Source organism: Mus pahari, chromosome 13 (assembly GCF_900095145.1).
Source record: "Mus pahari chromosome 13, PAHARI_EIJ_v1.1, whole genome shotgun sequence".
Lineage (NCBI taxonomy): Eukaryota > Metazoa > Chordata > Mammalia > Rodentia > Muridae > Mus > Mus pahari.
Window position 1 is genome coordinate 29,125,889 of NC_034602.1, and position 20,467 is coordinate 29,146,355.

Below are 20,467 nucleotides of genomic sequence, written 5' to 3' on the forward strand. Positions count from 1 at the left end.
GTCCTGGAACTCACTCTGTAGACCAGGCTGGCCTCAAACTCAGAAATCCGCCTGCCTCTGCCTCCCAAGTGCTGGGATTAAAGGCGTGTGCCACCACATCCAGCACATCAGGGTTTCTTAACCTTGTACATACTGCAGTGTTACAGAGTGTTACAGTTCTCAGCATTGGCTGTCCCTGAGGCCTGGGTGGGGCTGAGCACCTTCAACACACTTCCAGGGAGATGGACGGCAGCCCAGGGACATATCCGAGAAGCCTGGCTCCAGGCCACCGTTCCTGCTGTGAGTCTGTGCTAGGACAAGGGTCTCTCCTGTTTCCTAACAGGGTCTTCCCTGCTCCAGTGCCCCTGCCTTAGGAGAGGTGTCACATTGAGGAGTTTCCCCGACTGGCAGGCTAGCCAGAACTTCAGTGTAGGTCACACCTCCAGCATGACCCTGAGCTCTGGCTCCAGGGTAGCTAGTTGGCTCTGCCCCCTGTGGTGAGAAGCCTGGAGAACACATGGCCACCAGAGGACGTCTGGTGGGTGAAGGACACCCACCTGGCCCCAGGCTGACAACTAGAGACTAGAGGCAGGTAGGGGTCAGATTACAGCAGCAACCATGGCATGGGGGGAGGGGCTTAAATGACTGTAGTGATGACCCTTGTTTAACAGAGAAAAAAGATATGAGGACTGGTCCCCCATCAGAGTTGGGGCCATGCTGGGACTCCTATGTCATGAACAACGAATGGCATGATCCCCAGCCCTGGAGAATTGGGATTTGGCTGGTTCCTGAGGGGAGGGGCTCCCCAGGATTTCTGTGCCCTGCCCCACTGCTGTTCTTACCGCTCAGTGCCCAGTGACAGGTAGAGCTGGCTGATAGCCTCCAGGAGCTGCCCCTCCAGGACCTTGTCAGCGGTCTTGCGTGCCAGTGCCAGTTGGAACTCGTGGTAGATGACACACCGCACCTCGTTGGGCATCACCTTGCTGTAGAAGAGGCACAGCTTTTGCACAGCCTGTAACTGACCTGGGTGGGGACAGAGGGAGGACGTGTTACTCTCCCGATTCAATCACCTTTGAAGAACCCTAGTGCCTGTGTGTGGAAGGGCTGAAGGCCCCACTCTGTGACTCCCTCTTCCTCACTTCTTAGCTGGGTCCTCAAAAAACAGGAATCTCAAGCCCAGAGCCAGGCTATAGAGCCACAGGTCTGTAGAGAAGCATACCATGGGCTTTCCATCAACTGGCATGCAGGGAAGGTTGTAGATAGTGCTGATCAGCTCAGCTGGGCCAGGGGAGGGTCCTAACCAGGCTGTCCACACCTTTTGTTTCTGTCTTACCCCACCTTTCCCATCTCCACCCTGGCCACTAGGCCAGGGAAATGGCAGCTTAATATAGTCAGACATACAGACAGTCCATAGCTAGCATCTTTCCTGGTGCCTTCCACCTAGGGCAACAGATTCAGCCTATATCAAGCTGTGCTCTACCCATAAGCCTAGGCTCCACTCAGGAGGCAAGGCTCCAAACCATGGTTTACTGGACTATCTCAAAGCTAGGGGCTGGGAGCCATGAGGCATCCCCAACTGTCAAGACAACTTGGAAATCAACACAAAGGAAGAAGCACCTTCAACACACTTCCGGGGAGATGGATAGCAGCCCGGGAACGTATCCAAGAAGCCTGGCTCCAGGCCACCGTTCCTGCTGTGAGCCTGTGCTAGAAGGTTTAGCCATGCCGTGCCAAGATCTTGAGGGTTCAGGTTTGCTCAAGGGCTCACAGGGAAGTCTCTAAAGACACCCTCCAGGCACTGACCAAGTCTCAGGAAATGCAAAAAGATGGACGTCACTGGGAATGTGTTCTTTGGCTACAGGGCAGCAAAATAGAACTACAGAATGAGTTCAGGGCCAGATAGTGCCAACTAGTGATGACTTATCTCAAAGAAGGCGGGGATACAGAAAGGTTCCCGAGCGTTTGTCTAGCACATGTGAGACCCTAGGATGGTTTGCTTAGTTCTGCTAACCAAACAGGGACAAAACCAGAAATCAGTAACGGTAGAAAGTCTGGTAAATTCACGGATATATGAAAGTTCAGCTGCCCATTTCTGAAGAGCCAGAGGTTAAAGGAAGAGACACAAAGGAAACAGAAGCATAGAAGTTTAAGGGATTGGAAGTTAAGGGTTGGAGGCATGGCTCGAAAGTCAAGAGCACTAGCTTCTCTTGCAGAAGACCTGGGTTTGATTCTTAGCACCTACATGGCACCCCACAACCCTCTGCAACGCCAGGCCCAGGGCATCTGAAGTGGGGATCTGACACCTCTGGTGGCACCAGGCACACTTGTGGTGCACAGGTATACAGGAAGACAAAACACTCATTCACGTAAGATGATGATGATGACGGTGATAGACACTTAAGGGGTGTTGAAAGCAGCGCTGAGTGGGAAACTGATAGCTTTGAGTGCTTTTGATGGATATGGGATGCAGGGGGGGGGTAAGAGATAGAAAAGAGAAGGTGAGACGAGAAGGGGAATGGGTGGGAGGGGGTTGGAGAAAACAGGTAGGAGATTAGAGAAGGAGAAGGAAGAAAAACCCTAAGCCTCAACTTCCGTCTTAATGAACTACAAAGGATCAACTGTGATAGAGACAGTGAGATGACTGCGGAGGAAACCCACAAAGCCCAAGTCTGGTGCTTTGACAAGACCGACAGAATTATAAACCTTCCACCAGCCTGACCAGGGAAAAGAGGTTGTAAGTCTCTAAAACCTGAAACGAGGGGGTGTGCTGCTGTCAGTCTCATGGAAGTGACCGTGAATGCTGTAATCACCGTGAACAGCTGCCCATCAACACCCCAGGACCCTTTCCAGAAACACACTCCGCACCAACACTGACTCAATGGTGAGCTGGCCTGTGGCCCTGGGGTCTTTCTTCCCTCAGTCTCCCAAGTGGTGGAGAGACACATAAGGCTGGGTCCTCGGCACAAGCCTTGCATCTGGGGAGGCCTGGCAGGGATGGGCTGGTGGCTATGTGGTCAGGTTGTTGATGCTTTGAATGTCTGCCCCCCAGAGGCAGGATGGAACCTGAGGCTTCCTGGGTTCCTTTCATGCCAGTCTGTTCTGCCAAGTCCTTACCTGCTGGGGGATTTCCTCCGTGGCTCCCTCTACACAAACCATGTCCTTAAAACCCCATGTGTGTATCAGGTTCTCTGCCAGAGAACAGACTCTAACCAGACCCACCTCCTCACCATCTCTGCAGCCACAGTGAACGAGCATCCTGTAGACTTGATGATTCTCCAGTCCTCTCGGGAAAGGGGGCAAGTCATAGGCTAAGGTTCCTAATGATGCTTAGCTCCCCCAGCTGAGGCTTACCATTCAAGGCTGCGAAGTGCATGGGTTCAGCAGCCCCACCCTCAGCTCCTCCAGCACTCCCTACTCGGCTAACCTTTCCTCAGACTGTGAGTCAAAGAAGTGTCCCCAAGCCACAGTCTGTCTCCTGTCCAGCTCCTGGCCCTAGTGAGAACGTGGTCCCTCCCACTTGTGGGTAGAGCCTGGATTTCACTTGCACAAGGTCCTTGTGGGTGAACCCAATCGGCTCTGAAGCCTGGTGACTTCTAATGAAGAGGCCACGTGAGATGGTCAGGGCTGCAGAAGACAGAACCGGAAGTTCAGCTCACAGAACCCCAGGCTATGTCAGCTCAGTGGGGCCCCAAGTCTCCGTGTTCTGTCTAGGAGAGGTTGTGCAGTTCTCAGAACAGTGATTCTCAACCTTCTTAATGCTGTGACCTTTTAATATGCTTCCTCATGCCTTGGTGACCACCCCAACCACAAGATTATTATTATTATTTTTTTTTTTTTTGGTTTTTCGAGACAGGGTTTCTCTGTATAGCCCTGGCTGTCCTGGAACTCACTTTGTAGACGAGGCTGGCCTCGAACTCAGAAATCCGCCTGCCTCTGCCTCCCGAGAAGATTATTTTTGTTGCTATTTCCTAACTGTATTTTGCTACTGTTGTGAGTTGTAATGTAAAGATCTATTTTGTGATGGTCTTAGGCAACCACTGTTAAAGGGGTCAATTGACCTCCCTCCCTATCAGGGGATCATGACCCACAGGTTGAGAACCCCTGTTCTACAGTAAGGTAGGACACACGCACTCTCAGTACATCCTTCATGTCTAGCCCAGAGCAGGAAGGAGGTGGAAGAAGTTTGCCTCAAAGGTGGTGGCAAACATCTCCAGGTTTCCACGGCTCAGTGGGCGGTCTCTGTTCTCTGCCTCCCACCCCAGGGTGTTCTGATGGGGGAATGGCGTGCTTTCTCAGAAGCCCACGTGACCCACGCAGACCCCAGGAGGAAGTGTGGAGGGGGAACAAGGTCAGTCAGTACTTACTCTCCAGATGGTCTGTCTCCACGGCCACCAGAAAGGCCCACTCATAGTAGCACTTGGCCTGCTGCGGGAGGGCCCGGCGCGTGCACAGTTGGCCCAACCACAAGAGTACCTGGGTGAAGTCCCGGCCACACACCCCAATGGACACCTGGGAGAAGAGCCCCACAGCCTCGCGCAGGTAGTGCTGGGCCAAGCTGCGTGCCCCAGCTTGCAGACACAGGGCCCCAAAGTTAGCCAGGACCACTGCCTGGCTCTGCAGATGGCCCTGGCCATAGGCCATGTGCAGAGCTCGGAAGTAGCCTTCGGCAGCCTGCCGGGTCCTGCCCATCCTCTTCAAGGCCATGGCCACCATGTTCATCATAACGCACTCCTGGTCCTTGTTGGCCACAGCTGCATCTGAGACGCACTTCAGGATGTCCATGGCTACTAAGCTTTTCCCACAAAGCATGTGCAACCAGGCGAGCGCCACCAAGCGGTCCACGACAGGGTGGACCCCAGCTGCAGTGTCAGCTTCTGCAGCCTGAGACATGAAGGCAATGGCCTGGCTGTACTGCTGGTGGTGACTGTACAGCTGAGCCAGGCTGGCATAGAGCGGCCCACGCAGTGCCTGTCCCGTGCCCGGAGCCAGAGAGGCTAACGCCTGTCTGAGGTAGTAAGCAATCTGGGAGGGAAGGCTATGACCTGCCCTCCTTTGGCTGTTCGGCCCAGGAGCGTTCTGGAGTACCAGGTCCACACTCCTCAAGGAGCCAGGCAGAGAGCACCTAGTCCACAGTGAGGACACCCTGAGGCAGCTCAACGCCAGGTGAGGCAGGCATTTCCGGCCGTAGATGTCGGCCAGAAGCAGGTAACAGTCTTCAGGCCATGAGGCCTGCGGGGTCCCCGCATCCCTGTTGAGGCGAAGCAGTCTCTCCAGGTATGGCAGGGCCTCCTCAGGCTGTTTGAGGTGGGTGTAATGCCTGGCCAGCAGGAAGCAGGCCCGGGCCTCGGCCTGCGGACTGAGGCCACAGATGACCCTGCGCAGTGCATACTTGAGAAGCTCTGCATCTGTGTTGCAAGAGTGGCCGGGTGTCCCCAGGAGCAGCGCCGCGGCTTTGGGTGCCACCTGCACACACTTCTCCGCGTTCTTCTGCTTCAGATACACAGTAGTCAGGCTGCTATACACTGCTGCCACCAGGGAGAGGTCCCCAAAACTCCCCTCCAGAGCCCCCAGCGCCTCTTCAAAGTACACCCGGGCCTGGGATAGTTTGAGCTTTCGGGCACACAGTCGCCCCAGCAAGAGGCAGAGCCTTGCCAGGGCCATGCTCAAGTCGACTTTCTTGGCAACTCCTCGGGCCTGTGCCAAGCGTTCGGCCAACCCTTCTTCATCATCAAAGCCATGGAGTGCGGTGCTCAGCCAGGGAAGTGAGATATCGTACAGGCTCCGGAAGTGGGCCTCATAACCAGGGGCATTCAGGACCTGCAGCAGTGAGTCCAGAGGCTCGGGGTCTGTCCAGTCATCCTCAGGATCCAGGCAGAAAGGGGGCTCCTCGAGGTCCGGTGAGCTCACTCTGCTGGACACCGCTCCAAGGCTCCAGGATGCTGGGGCTTCGGGGTGGTCAGGGCAGGCCTTGCACTTCTCTAAAATGTTCTTTACCATGTGCAGAGTCTCATGTGGTTCTGGGTTCAGGTGAGGCAGAGACATTTCTAGAAGTCACAGAAGGCCAGGTTGGATGAGCTGTGGCCCTGACTTGTGTGGTGTCCCCCACCACTGTCCCCCATCCACTGTTCCACTAGCTGCATGTCCCTGCTGTCCCACTTTCTGATTCCAGAACACTAGTGTCCTGGTTCCTCTTGTCAACCTTCCTGCCCAGAGTTTTCAGAGACCCCAAACATTAGAAAGGAGGGGTGGCTTGCGGACAGTGGCTCTTTAGAAAGACCTAAAAGCCAGCTAACCATCGGGCCCACAGCCAGAGTCCAACCACAGGTGTGACTCTGCAGGTCAGCCGATTGGCACAAGTACTCAGCATGGGCTCAAAGGCTGCCACAAAAGACAGATGAAGTTAAGCATCATGTCATGTCTATCTGCGGGACCTGTGTGCTCGTGTCTATGGAGGCCAGACATATGGGGAGCATAGCTCAGAGACAGAAAGGGTACGTAACATGCGCGTGGCCTGGGTTCAGTACTCAGCAACACACACACACACACACAAAGAGAGAGAGAGAGAGAGAGAGAGAGAGAGAGAGAGAGAGAGAGAGAGAGAGAACTAAAGACAATGATGGCAGGAAGGTTGTGGTCATTGGCCTCAGCCATCTCATGGGAAAGTGGTAGCAGTCTCCTTGGGGAATGATCCCAGGGACAGTTTACAGATGGGCCAGTGAGCACAATCTACCACCGCCTGCTTGTGGGCCTCAGACAGGTACAGACCCAAAGCCACACTCCTCCACGAGGGCAGAGTAAGCACACACCTATTTCCTACTGGGATTAGGAAGGAAATGAATGAACAAAGGCTCGGGGGTTAATCCTTCACTGGCATTAAACAGTCGCTTTGCTCTCAAGTGTGAACGTTAAAACACGCTCTTCCAGAGGACACAGGCTTGGTCCCCTGCCCACGGGGCAGCCCACAACCAGTTCCACTGCGGAGCCAGTGCCCTTTTCAGGCCTCCCTCCATCGACAGCGGGCACATAGGTCATGTAGATACACACAGGCGGACAAACACACACCTAAAATAAAAATAAATCTTTAAAAAAAATATCTGCTCCAGGCAATCTGGAGCCAGATGTGGGAACACACTCTTTTGGTCTCAGCACTTCGGAAGCAGAAGGAAAAATCAAGTGTCTGAGATTCTCCTGCAACACAGCAGGTCTGAGGCCAGCCTGAGACGAGGTTTTAAACATCGATCTTTCCTAGTCTGTAAAGCCTGGTGGATTGGTCTAGAAATCCCCAGCCACAGGGGCCTTAATGACTGGACAGATGGAGGCGCCCTAGGGCCTCTGTCAGGACCTGGGCAGAGGATGGGCCACCAGGAGAAAGCTGTTCCAGCCTCATCTGCCTCTGCTCGCTGCACTCCTCCTGGCCCTCTTCCTTGAATCCCAGTTAAGCGCACATGGGTACATTCCTGGGGGCTATCCCAGGCCCATCAGGGGCTCACATTTCTAGATCCCCTGTTTAGACCCTCTGGGGAAGGAGATGACTGCAGAGGAAGATGGTAAGGGTATTCTGGGATGGACCCCAAGAGGGAGGGACCCCTAAGACTAAGTTAGGGGAAAGGCTCTCTCTCCAACCCCTAAATCCAACTGCTACACTCCTGTAGTCGTGTACTACACTCCTTTAGTAGTGTGGTCAGACCCACTAGGGGAAAACTGGGTGGTTGCATCTGTCTTGAAAAGGAGCCCACAGCAGTGTGGTCTAGAGCAGGAGAGAGGACTCTGCCTTCTTGGGAGGTCTTGTTGAAGAAGAGGTCTGGGTTCCCAAAGCTTCCGGCAGTTATATATAATAGGAGAGCTCCCAGCCACCCATCCCATATCCCCCAACATCCTGCAGAAGTGTTATGTTTGATGGCCAGCGACCTGCTCTCCAGTGCTGCTGCCTCTGTCCGGTGTTCACACCCGGTGTGAACCTGAGTTCACCTCCCCGAGACTCAGCCATGAGAAGAGGACCTGAGCCCGCAGGCAGGGCAGCACCTACCTCGTTGCTCCAGCTGTTCACCCTCAGCTTCTTCTAACCAGTCTAGAAAAGGGAAAAGGGGAAAGGGCAACGGTCACTTCCTCTACCTGTGCCCCGGGTCCTGCCTCATGGGGCCAGGTGAATGCAAGCTGTGTAGTCACACTAGCACCTATGATGATCAGGGCCAGAGAACCCATGTTCTCAGATGTCTCCAGGCAAGGAGGGAGCACGTCTACCTCAGGTGCCCCTCCCCCACCCCCATGCCTGCTCAGGGTGCCTGTGATCATTGTCAGCTTCACAGCGAGCACAGGCACAGACGGCAAGCAGCGGAACAAACCGGCTCGAGCTCCTTTTGTGGGTTGCTCTTCACCCAGGGTGGCACTTGGACCTCATTCCCACTTATTTGGGTGAGCACTAACTGCCCGCTGGATTGCCGTAGCAACCAAAGGAGGAAAAGCGCTGAAGAAGACATGCATGACAACAGCGTGCAGGAGAGGCACGGCACCACTTTTGGAAGTTCTGAGTCCTGGAATTCTAGAGGTCAAGTGCCCAGGCCAGCCAACAGCCATGGAGCCAGTTCTGCCTGAGCTCAGAAGTGAGTCTGACCAGCACAGGCACAAGGACCAGCCTCAATGCTGGTAAGGGTGCTGTCAGATCACAATGGGGCCCCACATTTCCCTGTCCACAGAAGCTGAGGGCCCAGAGTGTCTGCATCTGATGCTTGGTGACAGGACATAGGCTCCTTCAACACCCAGAGACTCAGGACTACTTCCTCGTGTCACCAGTCCCTGACATCTTTGGATTCTGAGCCTGGTTGTCCGCACCCAACCCTGAGGACACAGGGTTGCCTTTCCCGGATACCTGGTGGGGCTTTCGCTGCTTCTTTGGGGGATGGCCTGAGGGAGGCTGCATAGTTGGAAAGGGGGCGGGGGTGGGGGGGAGAGGGTCCCTAGGGAGCTTGGAAAGAGCCAGAAGCATCCAGTTCAGCTCTCTTGGGACTAGGGCAATAGTAAATCAACCCAGCTGGGGCAGGGAGGGCAGAGTCTGACAGTCCTGTGTGGCCTTGACCAGACCGATGGGCTCCACCCAGTTGCAAAACATTTGGCCCACACCCTTCATGCCAGTTTCTGCTCTTCCAGGAATCTGCCCTGGGGAAGACTCTAGGTTAAAATGACTTAGCAGCACAGTCTTGTCTCCACAGCTTACAGAGAGAGACCAGAGGTGCCACACTCCCTGTACCTACCCAGGCTGCATGTGGTGCACACATCTGTGCCAGATGTCCTGCTCAGGAGCCGCCGAGCGTCCTCTTCTGAGAAATGGCCCTCAGTTCTGAAGAATGACCTTTCTTCCTCACTGAGGAAAATTGCACTTTCCAAGCTAGGAAGACAAAAAGCAAAACACCTTATTTAGAAGAACGAATTCTCTCGAAACCCAGGAGGCCCAGCGTGTGTGGGCAGATGGAGTTGGGCCAAGAAAGTCATCTTTAGGTTAACCAAGTTTAGTGTCATTCCAGGACTTTGGAACAGAGCCACAGGCCAGCTGAGTTTCCCTCCTGTGTGAGCCAGGTGGCTCGTTCCATTGTATGTCCTTGCTATCTCACAGAGGACACGCCCCCCTAGGAGTTGTGTTCGATTCAGGGATCGAAATCAGCAACCAATCATCTCCACAGCTGAACTTGTGGTTTCATCTTTTTTTTTTGACAAAATTTCACAGTCAGATCTGGATCTTCTCCCTCATTCAACCTCAATGAAGACACTAAACATAAACAAAGCCTGCCCTTGAGGGGACCTTTACTGAGCCCAGAAATAAGAAAGTCTGTAAATGGGCTGGAGGGAGAGCTCGGAAGTTAAGGGTGCTTGTTATTCTCTGTTTCCCAGACACAACCACCTACAACTCAAGTTCTAGGGCATTCGATGCCCTCTTCTGTCCTCCGCAGGCATCAAGCACCCATGTATGTACAGAAAGACACACATGCAGGCCAAACACTCGTACACATGAAATAAAATGATCTCTCTCGATAGATAGATAGATAGATAGATAGATAGATAGATAGATAGATAGATAGATAGATAGATAGATAGATATGTTTAGATTATAAAGGCCCTGGGTTGGTGAGTGCCAGGCAGATTCTCAAACCCCACTTGAACTCTCCCCTGTGAAACCACCATCCTTCTCCCAGTACCCAACACCAGGACAGGACTCATGTGGCCGTGAAGTCAGACAAAGGAAACAGGGAAGGGTCAGAGGCACAAAAGGAAGAAGATGGAGGAAGGAGGCGATTTTGCCTGTAGGAGTAAGTCAGCAGGGTACCGTGAAACTAACAAGCATCCAAGAAACCACAGCGCAGCTTCCGGCCTCAACCCAGCGAGCTGCTGCTTCAGAAACAGAAGAGAGGAAAAGGTGACTGAAGGCTGTTGGGGAGGAACGGGTGACACCGTGAGTGTGACATGCATACTGGAATCATCTTTGCTTGTGAACATCATGGTGGCAAGGTGTCTTGGTTTTTGACACCTGTCCTGTGGTTATACTTGAGACCCTGGCTTCAAGAGGCATTTCTACAATGGGGCGAAGAGCCTTAACTTGTATAGCTTATCCTCAAAGGCTCTGAGGCCAAGCAGGAGGAAGAGAGAGAAAGAAGAGAAAGCAACCAAGGTGAGAAACTGTCTTTAGCCACCAGCAGCAGGTAAGGGACAGGATGTGGCTGTGTTCTTCTTCTTTTTCTGTAAATTTGAGATCGCATCAAGACAGAAGAAGAGAGGAATGACTGGGCTGTTACCAAGCTGGGAGCTCCCAGGTTCAGGGCAGGAGAGACACCAGAAATATTGGAATGACAGAGAAGTAGGTACAGTCCCTTGCTGTGAAAGATGATGTCAACACCTCTAACACTCTGGGGAGACAGGGAAGAATGGACCAGACTTGAGCTCTTCCAACCCTGACTTCTGTTAAGTTTGGAACTGTTGAAGCCACAAGGACCCCACATCTGTCAAAAGGCCCAACAACAGAGGGAACATTCTCCTTAGAGCTGTGCCATCTCTGTAATGAGAGACCTTGAGACACAAGCCACGAGCCACACTGATGTCTCAAGAAACAGCTGAGTTAATGAGGTCACCATGACATGGCACTGCGCAATACAGGAGAGCCCAGAATTCTGTCACTGGAGCTGAATGGAGAGTCTGTGGAGGTGTCCCACAAGGCCTGTAGACAGACTGTGCCCCCATCTCGTGTGCACGCTGACGTGTGCATGGTGCCCTAAGTATGATCAGCACACAGGTCCTGCCAGTGTCCTTCTGGTCTGAGGGACAGATGATGGGATACTTTAAGGGACACTTTAAATCAGGGGAGGGTACAGAATGCAGTGGACTCAGTGATGGCTGCTGCCTTAGAAACTGCATCTGAGAGTTGTGTATGGCATCCAGTCCCCAGTAAACCCAGTTTGAGGAAGGCATGGTTCTAGAGGGGGCAGGCGCAGAGAACGGGGCTTTCTGCATACACCTGTCGCTCCAGGCTCCTTGACTGAGGTCTTGTCAAATGAAACCATGAGCTGACCAAGGGTGGCCTCAGCTTGACTCACTGGCCTCCCCAGACATGCCGCCCCACCCGCCATTGCTCAAGGCTGTACCAAGTTAGCCCAGAAAGGACCGGAGCACTCCCCCCACCTGGAGCAGGTACAGACAGAGTTCTCTCAGGGACAGAACAGGGCCAGGGATTGGTGATTATAAAAGTGGGATTATAGTCTGGCAGACCCCAGAGAACCCGGTAACAGTGAAGAGTCACGGGCATCTGTTCAGAGCCGAGAAAAGGCGAGCTGCCTTGCAGCTAGCCTCGGGGGAGCTGATGGCAAGTGAGACCTGAAGCCAGGGAGACCGGGTTCAGAAGCTTCACAGGGTTTTATACTGAAGGGTAGACACGGAGAACCTTCAAAATGTCTGTCTCCCTGGAACTGGTTTTGGAAATTGTCCCTGTAGCTGCGACTAGCTAAGCTGAGGCAGATGGGAGCTGGCAGGATGCACAATAGAACAGCAAGCGTGTCACAGGAGACAGACAAAGGTGAGGAGGCAGCAGGAACTTGAAGGATTCAGCAGAAGGCAGGGAGAAGCGGGCCAGTGGGAGTGAGGCTCGACAGGAAGGGGCGCTCCACACACCACAGCAGCGCGGCTGCTCTAACTCAGCCCCAGGCTCCCGCCCATGGAGGCTATACCTAACATGTGGCATTTTTCACCAAAGCTGTAGAACTGACACAGAGGATAAGCACACTGTACAGTCACACAGTGCCCTCTGGTGGCACCCTGGGAGGGCTGAGTCAGACCCAGTGGAGAAGGGAAGGAGGAGTTGCCCAGGACAGTGTCCTGGTGGTTCCTGAGAGGCTAACAGAGGGTGGCAGGATCCCCGCAGGAGCAGTGTGGGGTTTGGGAAAGGGGCCTCTGCCACTCACTCAGATGCCGGGCCCTGCATGCTGACGAGGCCAGTCCTCACAAAGCCCACCTGGCCAGAGGCCATGTGCCGGCCCACACACCAAGGCAGGCCAGGCACCTGGGCACCGAGGATCTCGATGACATCACCAGCGCTGAAGGACATCTCTTCGGGGCCTGAGCCCTGGAAGTCAGCTATCGCAGAGGCCAGGCCAAACCCTGCAGAAAGAAGGCTATGTGGTCAGAGCTGAGGCCCTGGGGGCACAGAGGGTAGCCTCAGACTCATGCTGGTGTCTGACTGCATGGCCGTATGTGAAATGAAGCCTGACTCTGGAGGTTGCTGGTCCTCAGAAGGGCAGGTTGATCCTCATACCATATGGGCCACTGAGGCTGAGACACTGGTGAACTCTGTACTGGGCCACCAACCTCCAGGCACAGTTCTCTGCCTCATGCACCTTAGACCTTAGGCTCTCCCATCATCCACAGGGCCCTGTGTATACTTAGGAGACACAGGGACCATCTAAACACCAGTTGGCTCCAAAGGGGCAAAGAAATCTGCTTCCCCCTGTGCCCCCAGGGGCTGACGGGCAGGCTGCAGAACCAGCTCCTCACAGGGAAGGCCCGGGACAGGGCCAGATAGCCTATCCGTCCTCCATTCTGTGCCATAGATTTTACCAGAGTCCAGCCAGCCAGCCAAGCCTAAGGTCTCCCAATAAGCCAGTCTCAATGAGGTATCTGGTGATGTCACATTCCTGGGTCCCTGGGGTGTGAGAAGAGTCTCAGCCTATTTCCCCAGGTGCTGGGCAATTTAGTTGAGCCCCGAACCTCTCTGAGCTTTAGGTAATCCTAAGGATTGTAGAAGGGATGCTAGCTTCCTCTTGTGGCTTAGGGGACACTCAGGATGAATGCAGAAACTTCCAGAATACTAGTCTCGGCCACCTTCTTCAGCTGCCTCTCCCCCAAGGAGGGAAGTCTGACACTCACTCATGAGCTGGGCATCAGGCGTCCCAGGTCCACTCATGGATTCATCGATGGGATCCCATGGGACCCTGAGAGTCCACCTGGAGTAGGGAGAAGAGATCTATGCTGTAGAGTCTTGGGTGAGGGGACAGGTCCATCCTCCAGACCGCTTAGGAGCGACAGCCCTTGGGGACACACATGAATCCCACCCCTCCCACATACCTGCCCAGATGTGCAGCCCTGAGGCTGCTGTGTGTAGTACCTCACCTGTTACCATGGGCCCGGCAGATCTCTCCCCCCAAAGCACCTGCCCTGCCACTCTCCTGCAGCAGGCAGGGCCAACAGATCCTGAAGGCCTGCAGCCTAAACAAAGGCCTGAATTTCAACGCTGGGTCTCCTGGATTCCCATCTGCTCTGTGGCCAGGTCAAACTGACCCTGCCTTGGAACCAACCTCTCCGGTAATCTAGACTGATTGCTGCAGGCCCTCTTCTACTGAGCTCCTTACACTCAAGAGCCTACTGCATCCCCTGATGGAACGGCCATTGGCCCCAGGGCATAGGGAATGTTCCAGGGAGAAGCTCCTTCGTTTCTCCAAGGAGAGCCCTCCAGCCGCAGCTGTTACTTCAGAGGCATGGCTACCGAGGAGATGGAGTTTCTCCTTTGGTTTTGGTGGCCAGGAAGCTCCTAACAAGCTTGCACTCCCTGCACAGCAGTGAACAGGAGTCCCCGTGTTCCTGCTCCTCTCACCTCTGGCTTGACTTCCTTCAGTCTCTCTTCATGCAGGTTTCTGTGTCTGTGCCTTGAATGCGACCCTCCAGAGTGAGCGTGGCAAGTAGCATGTACCCTGCAGATCCCACCCCTCAAAGGGTTCAACTCTCCCCTCGCCTCCTAGGGCGGTATAGCCTAGGAGACGCCATTGCTCCTCCAAGCAGACAGGCGCCTGATTGTACTTCCAGCCACAGTACATGAAGCAGCAGGAGGGCCCAGAGGGCTCTGTCCTCTGCCTGTCTCATGTGTCTCTCTGGACACCCAGCATCTATAGATGGAGTAGGGTCCATGAGGTCCCACACCACCCAGGGCCTCAGGATAAGGACTCCAGTTTGGTACCTACTGGTGAAACGGAGTCAAGGGCTCTGGTTCGGCCTCTGCTGCTTCCACCTTGGAGGACATGCTGGGTGTGGGTGATGAGGAGTCTGTTTCCAGGACTGCCACTCCCAGAGGGATCCCCGAAGCCCGTCTGAGGGTCTGGGGACCCTTCCCTGCACCTTGGGGTCCCATCGTCCTTCTTACTCGGTGGTCAGGACACAGAACAAACATGGACCCTTTGAAAGGACGGAGAGGGTCATCAGGGTGACCAGCAGGACAGTCGTGGTTCTGTTAAACAGCAAAGCTGCCAGCCCCAGCCCCAAGACCTACTGTGAGGAGAACAGAGACCCATGCGGGAGCCCGCTCCACCCTCTTCTTCCCAGGATACCCATGTCTGGAGGCCCAAAGGAAGTCCCAGCCTCACTTGAACTGAGGCTATGAGGCCGACTAGGATTCTCCCCGGGCCTTAGTCCCCACCCGCACTGTTCCGAGATAGACATGGGATTCCCATATTCCTTAGTGCTTGGACGGTTACCAAGGAGCACATCTGGATGTTCACCCATGGCCAGGGAAGTAAAGCAGCTCTTAGGGTCCTTCCTGGGGACTCAAGGCCCTTCCTCTATGAGGCCAACAGTTCAAATCTCGGGCAAGAGTGAGCATAGCAGACAAACCCTTTCTCACCCTCCTCCTCACATCTCACCTTTTGGGGGAGCCATACACATTTTTAAACCAATGACAGTGTATAGGGCATCTTATGCTACACCGCCCCCCACCCAAGACACTCCCGTTCCCCCACAGTGTCCCCAGCCTTGTGTGATTTAACCAAGGTCACAGTGGCTGCTTACCTTCCTGTGTGAGGAGGCTCTTGTGTGTCTGCTTCAAGGCATCCTTGTTTACATACATGAGGATGGCAGTCTCCTCCTCCTCGCTGGGGGAAAGCAGCCAGAAGGTCTGGTCTACCAGCAGGTTCTCCAGGCAGTGGTGTGTGAAGCCTGCAAGGCCAGGCTTGTCAGCCACAGGCTCCAGGAGGGGCAGGGGACTCTGATATGCTATTCTCTCCTGGGAATATCCCAGCACCTCCATACCCTACAGAGCCCTATCTCACTGTCCTGGCTGTTAAGAGTTATACCTGCGTACCCACTCTATCATCTGTCCTTGCTGTGCCTTGGGATTCAGAGATGTCAAGGGTGCAGAACCCTGTAGGCACTCTGTGATGCCCATGCCCCAGTGTCACGGCCAGTGCCCTCCATGATCATTTCCATCACTCCAGCACAGGCCTGTGGGATGCTGGGTGTCATCACCTGCACAGGGACCATCCCTTTATCAAGTACTGCTTAGCTGGGAGGCATAGCCACACTCCCTTTATAAAGTCAGGGCAAATGCAGAGAGAAACTTTCATTTTCAACAAATGGGGGTGGACATTGAGGACAGGAACTAAACGGCACTGTCTTCGGGATGGCACGGTCCCCAGTGGTGCCTAGAGGGTGGACAAAGGACAAGCTGACTCATGAGACTGAGCAACACACCAGCTTCTGGTGGCTCCTCCCTGTCTGCCTGGACTGCTGAGAAATGTGACCGATGGCTTCCACAGCTCAATTCTACATCCTGCAGCAAAGCCCTGATCTCCCACAGTCTGGCTCACGTGATGGTTTTGTTTCTGTTTTCCCTGGAGTGTCTAGGGTGATGTGATGCCAAGATCCTCCAAGAGGGGGCGCCATACCGTACGGCCTCAGGTGTGAACAACACACCGTTGTCATCTCCAAAGTCTTACAAGCCATACTGGAAAACACCGCACAATCGATTTCTTAAAATCTCGTGGCTTTTGGTTCGGTTTGGTTTGATATTTTTCAAGGGTTTCTCTGTGTAGCCCTGGCCATCCTGAAACTCTCTCTCTTTAGACCAGGCTGGCCTTGAACTCAGAGACTCATCTGCTTCTCTCTCCTGAGGGCTGGAATCAAAGGGTGTGTGACCACTGCCCAGCTAAAACCTCATGATTTAAGTAAGTTTATGAGTCTGTGTTGGCCCACATTCCTGGACTGCCTGTAGCTCACAAGCTGTAGGCCAAGGTCAAGGCAGCAGGCATAACAGGGTGTGTCAGGTGCAAGAGTCCAGCCTCCCTCTGAGAAATGCAGGGAGGGACCACAAAGCTCAATTCCATATCCTGCAGCAAAGCCCTGATCTCCCACAGTCTGGCTCCCGGGAGGGTTTTGTTTCTGTTTTTTCCTGGTGAGTCTAGGGTGATGTGATGCCAGGATCCTCCAAGAGGGGGCGCCATACCCTACTGTGTGAAGTCTTACCAAGTGCATGATAGGTGGAAAACTTCCAGATTTCTTCAAAAGTCTTAAAAGTCACCACGATCCGGTCCTGGTCACTGTGGATGGACAGCAGCCTGGCTGACAGTTCCTTAAAAGGAAGAGTCAGTGAGTGAATGAGAACATGCAATTAGAGAACAGGTGTGTGCTCCTGGAGAGAATTTATAGGACCGCTCTGGTTGGCGTGACAAGGGCAGGGGGAGTGCTTGTTCCCTTGCATTTTGAAAGCTCGCTATTGTTATCCACCTGACAGGAAAAATTAAATAAAACTAAAGCTCCTTCTTGTTTAAGACCCACTGTATACTTGTAAGTGGTCAGGTGCGAGCCAGCAGCCCAGAGGCACCGTTTATAGATTAGGCATAGGGCCGGGGGCTATATTAGGGGCTTGGTATCAGTTATCCGATCTATCGGCTCACTGGAGACGATAATCTAAGCGTTTCCAGTGAATAGCTAGGAAGCTGGTTTCACGCAGGCCAGGACACTCTGAACCAAGTCTACCATGGTGACACACAGTCCCTAAGCAGACCAGCACTGGGCCCTACCCTGTCCCTCCCTGTCCCCTGAGTGACTCTACCAGATCTATCTCCTTCCTCTTCTGTCCCGGCTGTGAAGGGAGGTGTCCCCACTTGCTCCCCAGGCCCCTAAGGGCTGACTCACTCCAAGCACACGGGCCACTTCCCGGCTGTCGTTCTCCAGCAGGCGGAGCCGGCTGCGCAGGGCCTGCTGCAGGCTGGGGCTCCGCAGTCCGCTCTTCCGCCTCACGGCCAACAGTTGCAGGGTCAGGTCTGAAGGAGTAGGAGGTAGGTGAGGCAGCTTGTCTGGCCCTGATGGGGGCACATGCTCCCCGCCAGCTTCCAACCTTCAGCAGAGGCCTGTGATCCTCCGTGATGCCTGGACATGAGGCATGAACAGCTAACTATTCCCTCAGACTGACTGTCTGTGTCACCCAATAGGGGACGGGACCCTGAGCTACTGCTTACCTCTCCAGCCTCAGTTTCCATAGCTGTGCCTGCCCTGCCCAGGGAGAAAGGAATTCATGTTCCAGTCCTCCCACGGAGCAGCAAGGGTCCCTCAGTAACTGTATCCTTCATCCTCCCATTCCCACGATCCAGCTTCACATGTGGGTACAGCTCAAGCCACCACCACGGGGATGCCAGGCACTCTGAAGCCGCCATATCAGCTCTCTCTTATCTTCTCAAGGGCCCCACCCTTACACCTTAATAATCTACCACTAGTCCCCACCCTCACCCCTGACCACCCGTAAGATGCATTGGCTGGGGAGGAGCAACTGAGCTGTAGCCTAGCTTGCCTGGGCTTCCCTCAGACAGTGTTCTAACCTCCACACAGCCAGAACCTTGTGCACTAGGACCCGGCCTGGCTCCCAGCCCTGTAGGGTAGCATGGTCTGGTGGGTCCTTCTTCATGCTGGAGGGATAGTATCCCATTTGCTTGCCCCTTGCCTGCAGTGACCACCAGCCATTTGGGGCATTTGGGGTGGGGGGCTGCAGGGCTCTTGAGAGCTGCTCAGTATGACTGAGATACCAACCTGTTCATATCTTCCAGTAAACCTAAATACAAGCTGCCCATGTGATCAGTGTCTTCACCCCCAGAAAAATAAAATCCGTTGGTCCTGTGTGGGCCTCTCTGCTGCTTCAAGACATCACAGCCCTGCCCTGGGTCCTCTTCTAGAGCATGTCCCTGTTGGCTGGCTGCCATCTTGCCTGGCTCCTAATCTGGGATGGGTCTCCCCCCCCCTCCCCTCACAACCATCTTCACTAATGACTCTTGTCCCAGATTCCAGGCTCCTGAGCAGGCAACTTGTCTGTCCCAGTGTTTGGAAATGCTGAGAAAATTGGTCTCCTGACACTCAAGGTCCAAGTGAAACTGCCAGTCAGTCCCTAGCAGCGCGGCCTTCTGGGGTGGGGACGGGGCTGTTCTCTCTGTGGAGCATTCTAAGCATGAGGTGAGAGAAGGAAGGAGAGGGAGGGAGGGGGGGTGCAAAGGATGGTTCTCACATCCTTGGGACAATCCCAGAGCCTGTATCTTCTGGCCTGGGGATTCTGATATCAATGTTTTTAACCCAAGTTTGGGAGGTTCAGAGGCTGCTGAGCAGTGTAGAAGCTTCTAGAATCTATCTCACATTTCACAAGGCTGTGATCGCATCTGAAGGCCCTCTCCCCTACAAGGGCAGGCTCTGCATTTACAGCCCCACAGTAATTCACGCACCCCCAAGTGACTGCAGGCAGCACTGACCACCCCAAAGGAAAGGCTAAGGATGGATGGACTTCATGGTGAAATGTAAGTTCAGTCACAGAGTTGGAGTGTCCCACATCTGTTGGAGACAACAGTGAGGCTCCAAGGACAAGGGGAGCTTCCTTACCCCAGTTCTGTAGGCAGTGCTCCCCAAATGTCCTCCGTAGATGCTAGAGGAAGGATACAGAGGCGAGCGCAGGCTGAGCCCGGCCTTCCAGCCTTTCTGCCTGTGGAGTCACTTGGAATCTGAGACCTTTCCTCTCGGTGCTCTGAAGCAGGAGCCTACATGTGACATGGCCCAGAGAATGATAATGCAGGAAGCCTCAAGCCCCAAGGGGAAAGAAAGCCCTTAGTGGACACTTGCTTATCGTGTGACTTGGAGTGACCCCTCCCGAGGTCCATGTGTTGAAGCCTTGGTCCTTAACTTGTGGTGTTGGGAAGTGGTGGGCCTTCAAGAGGTAGGTAGGGCCTAAGCTGGGTATGGTGGCTCATGCCTATAATCTCAGCACACAGGAGGCTAAGGCAGGAGTATTGCCTTGAGTCTGAGGCCAGTCTGGTTTACAGAAAGAGACCCTGTCTCAAAAACATGAAAACAAAACAAAGCAGGTAGGGCTCAGTGGCAGAATGGAGGGAGACATCAGGACTTGTGTGTACTCTTTCAATTTCCAGCTACAAGGCACGTGCTGTTTCCTGACACATGCTCCTTCCCACGATGACACCTGAGGACACTGCCCATGTCCCATGGCTCCGCCCATTCTCTGACTCTGTCCTCTTTACTAGATATCTTTCCAGGTGCAAGGGAAGTGTGTCTAAACTTGACCCCACATCCAAAGCAAGGGGCAAGCCAGCCATGGCAAGCAGGAAGCCCATCCTATGAGCCTCCCTCTGTTACATTAACAGGCAGGGGACATAGATGCTGCAGGCCTGGCCTGTTGTGAGACTCAGGCCCTAGCGGCTCACCTGTTGGATACACTGTCATTTGACCGGAAGGGGTTTCAGCGGCCTGCCCAATCACGCTGCGGGGAGGAGCCACATCTGCAACACACCAGGTGATTGCGATTAGAGAGAGAGGCAAGCAATTCTCCAAACAACCTGGTCCCTCAGGTAGAAGGGTTGGAAATCACTTTTCTCATCAGCCACCCAGGATGCCTTCACAACCCCACCCCCCAATGGGATAGGCTGTTGGCCTAACAGCGTGTTGCAAGAGACCAGCCCAAACCCTGCAACCCAGTTCTGGAACCCAGTATGGGCATCGGAGTGAATCAAGGTCAGCCAGGGTACAAAGCTTCTGCCTGGGGACACTACCCATATCCCACGGCTCTGCCCAGCCTCCACGTCCAGATCTCTGACTCCTTCCCCTTTACCAGATGTCTTTGCAGATGCAAGGGTAGGATGTCTAAAATTTGTTCTCCAACAATTCAGAAAAAAATAGCATCTCTCTCTCTCTCTCTCTCTCTCTCTCT

The 20,467-nt window shown here is 54.0% G+C and overlaps 1 protein-coding gene across 4 annotated transcripts in view; it reads right to left on the reverse strand.

Annotated features, from left to right (window-relative positions):
* The window catches only part of Sh3tc1 (SH3 domain and tetratricopeptide repeats 1), a 44,333-nt gene that overhangs the window by 5,663 nt on the left and 18,203 nt on the right, over window positions 1-20,467 (reverse strand). For all 4 annotated transcript variants that reach the window (XM_029545288.1, XM_029545287.1, XM_029545289.1 and 1 more), the window contains exons 3-13: window positions 19,965-20,039; window positions 17,410-17,537; window positions 16,738-16,843; window positions 15,286-15,432; window positions 14,466-14,676; window positions 13,378-13,454; window positions 12,417-12,612; window positions 9,228-9,361; window positions 8,006-8,047; window positions 4,344-6,023; window positions 822-1,002 (exon numbers count right to left, since the gene is read on the reverse strand). In XM_029545288.1, the coding sequence (XP_029401148.1) occupies window positions 822-1,002; window positions 4,344-6,023; window positions 8,006-8,047; window positions 9,228-9,361; window positions 12,417-12,612; window positions 13,378-13,454; window positions 14,466-14,676; window positions 15,286-15,432; window positions 16,738-16,843; window positions 17,410-17,537; window positions 19,965-20,039 (2,977 nt within the window). The remainder of the gene's footprint in view (window positions 1-821; window positions 1,003-4,343; window positions 6,024-8,005; window positions 8,048-9,227; window positions 9,362-12,416; window positions 12,613-13,377; window positions 13,455-14,465; window positions 14,677-15,285; window positions 15,433-16,737; window positions 16,844-17,409; window positions 17,538-19,964; window positions 20,040-20,467) is intronic.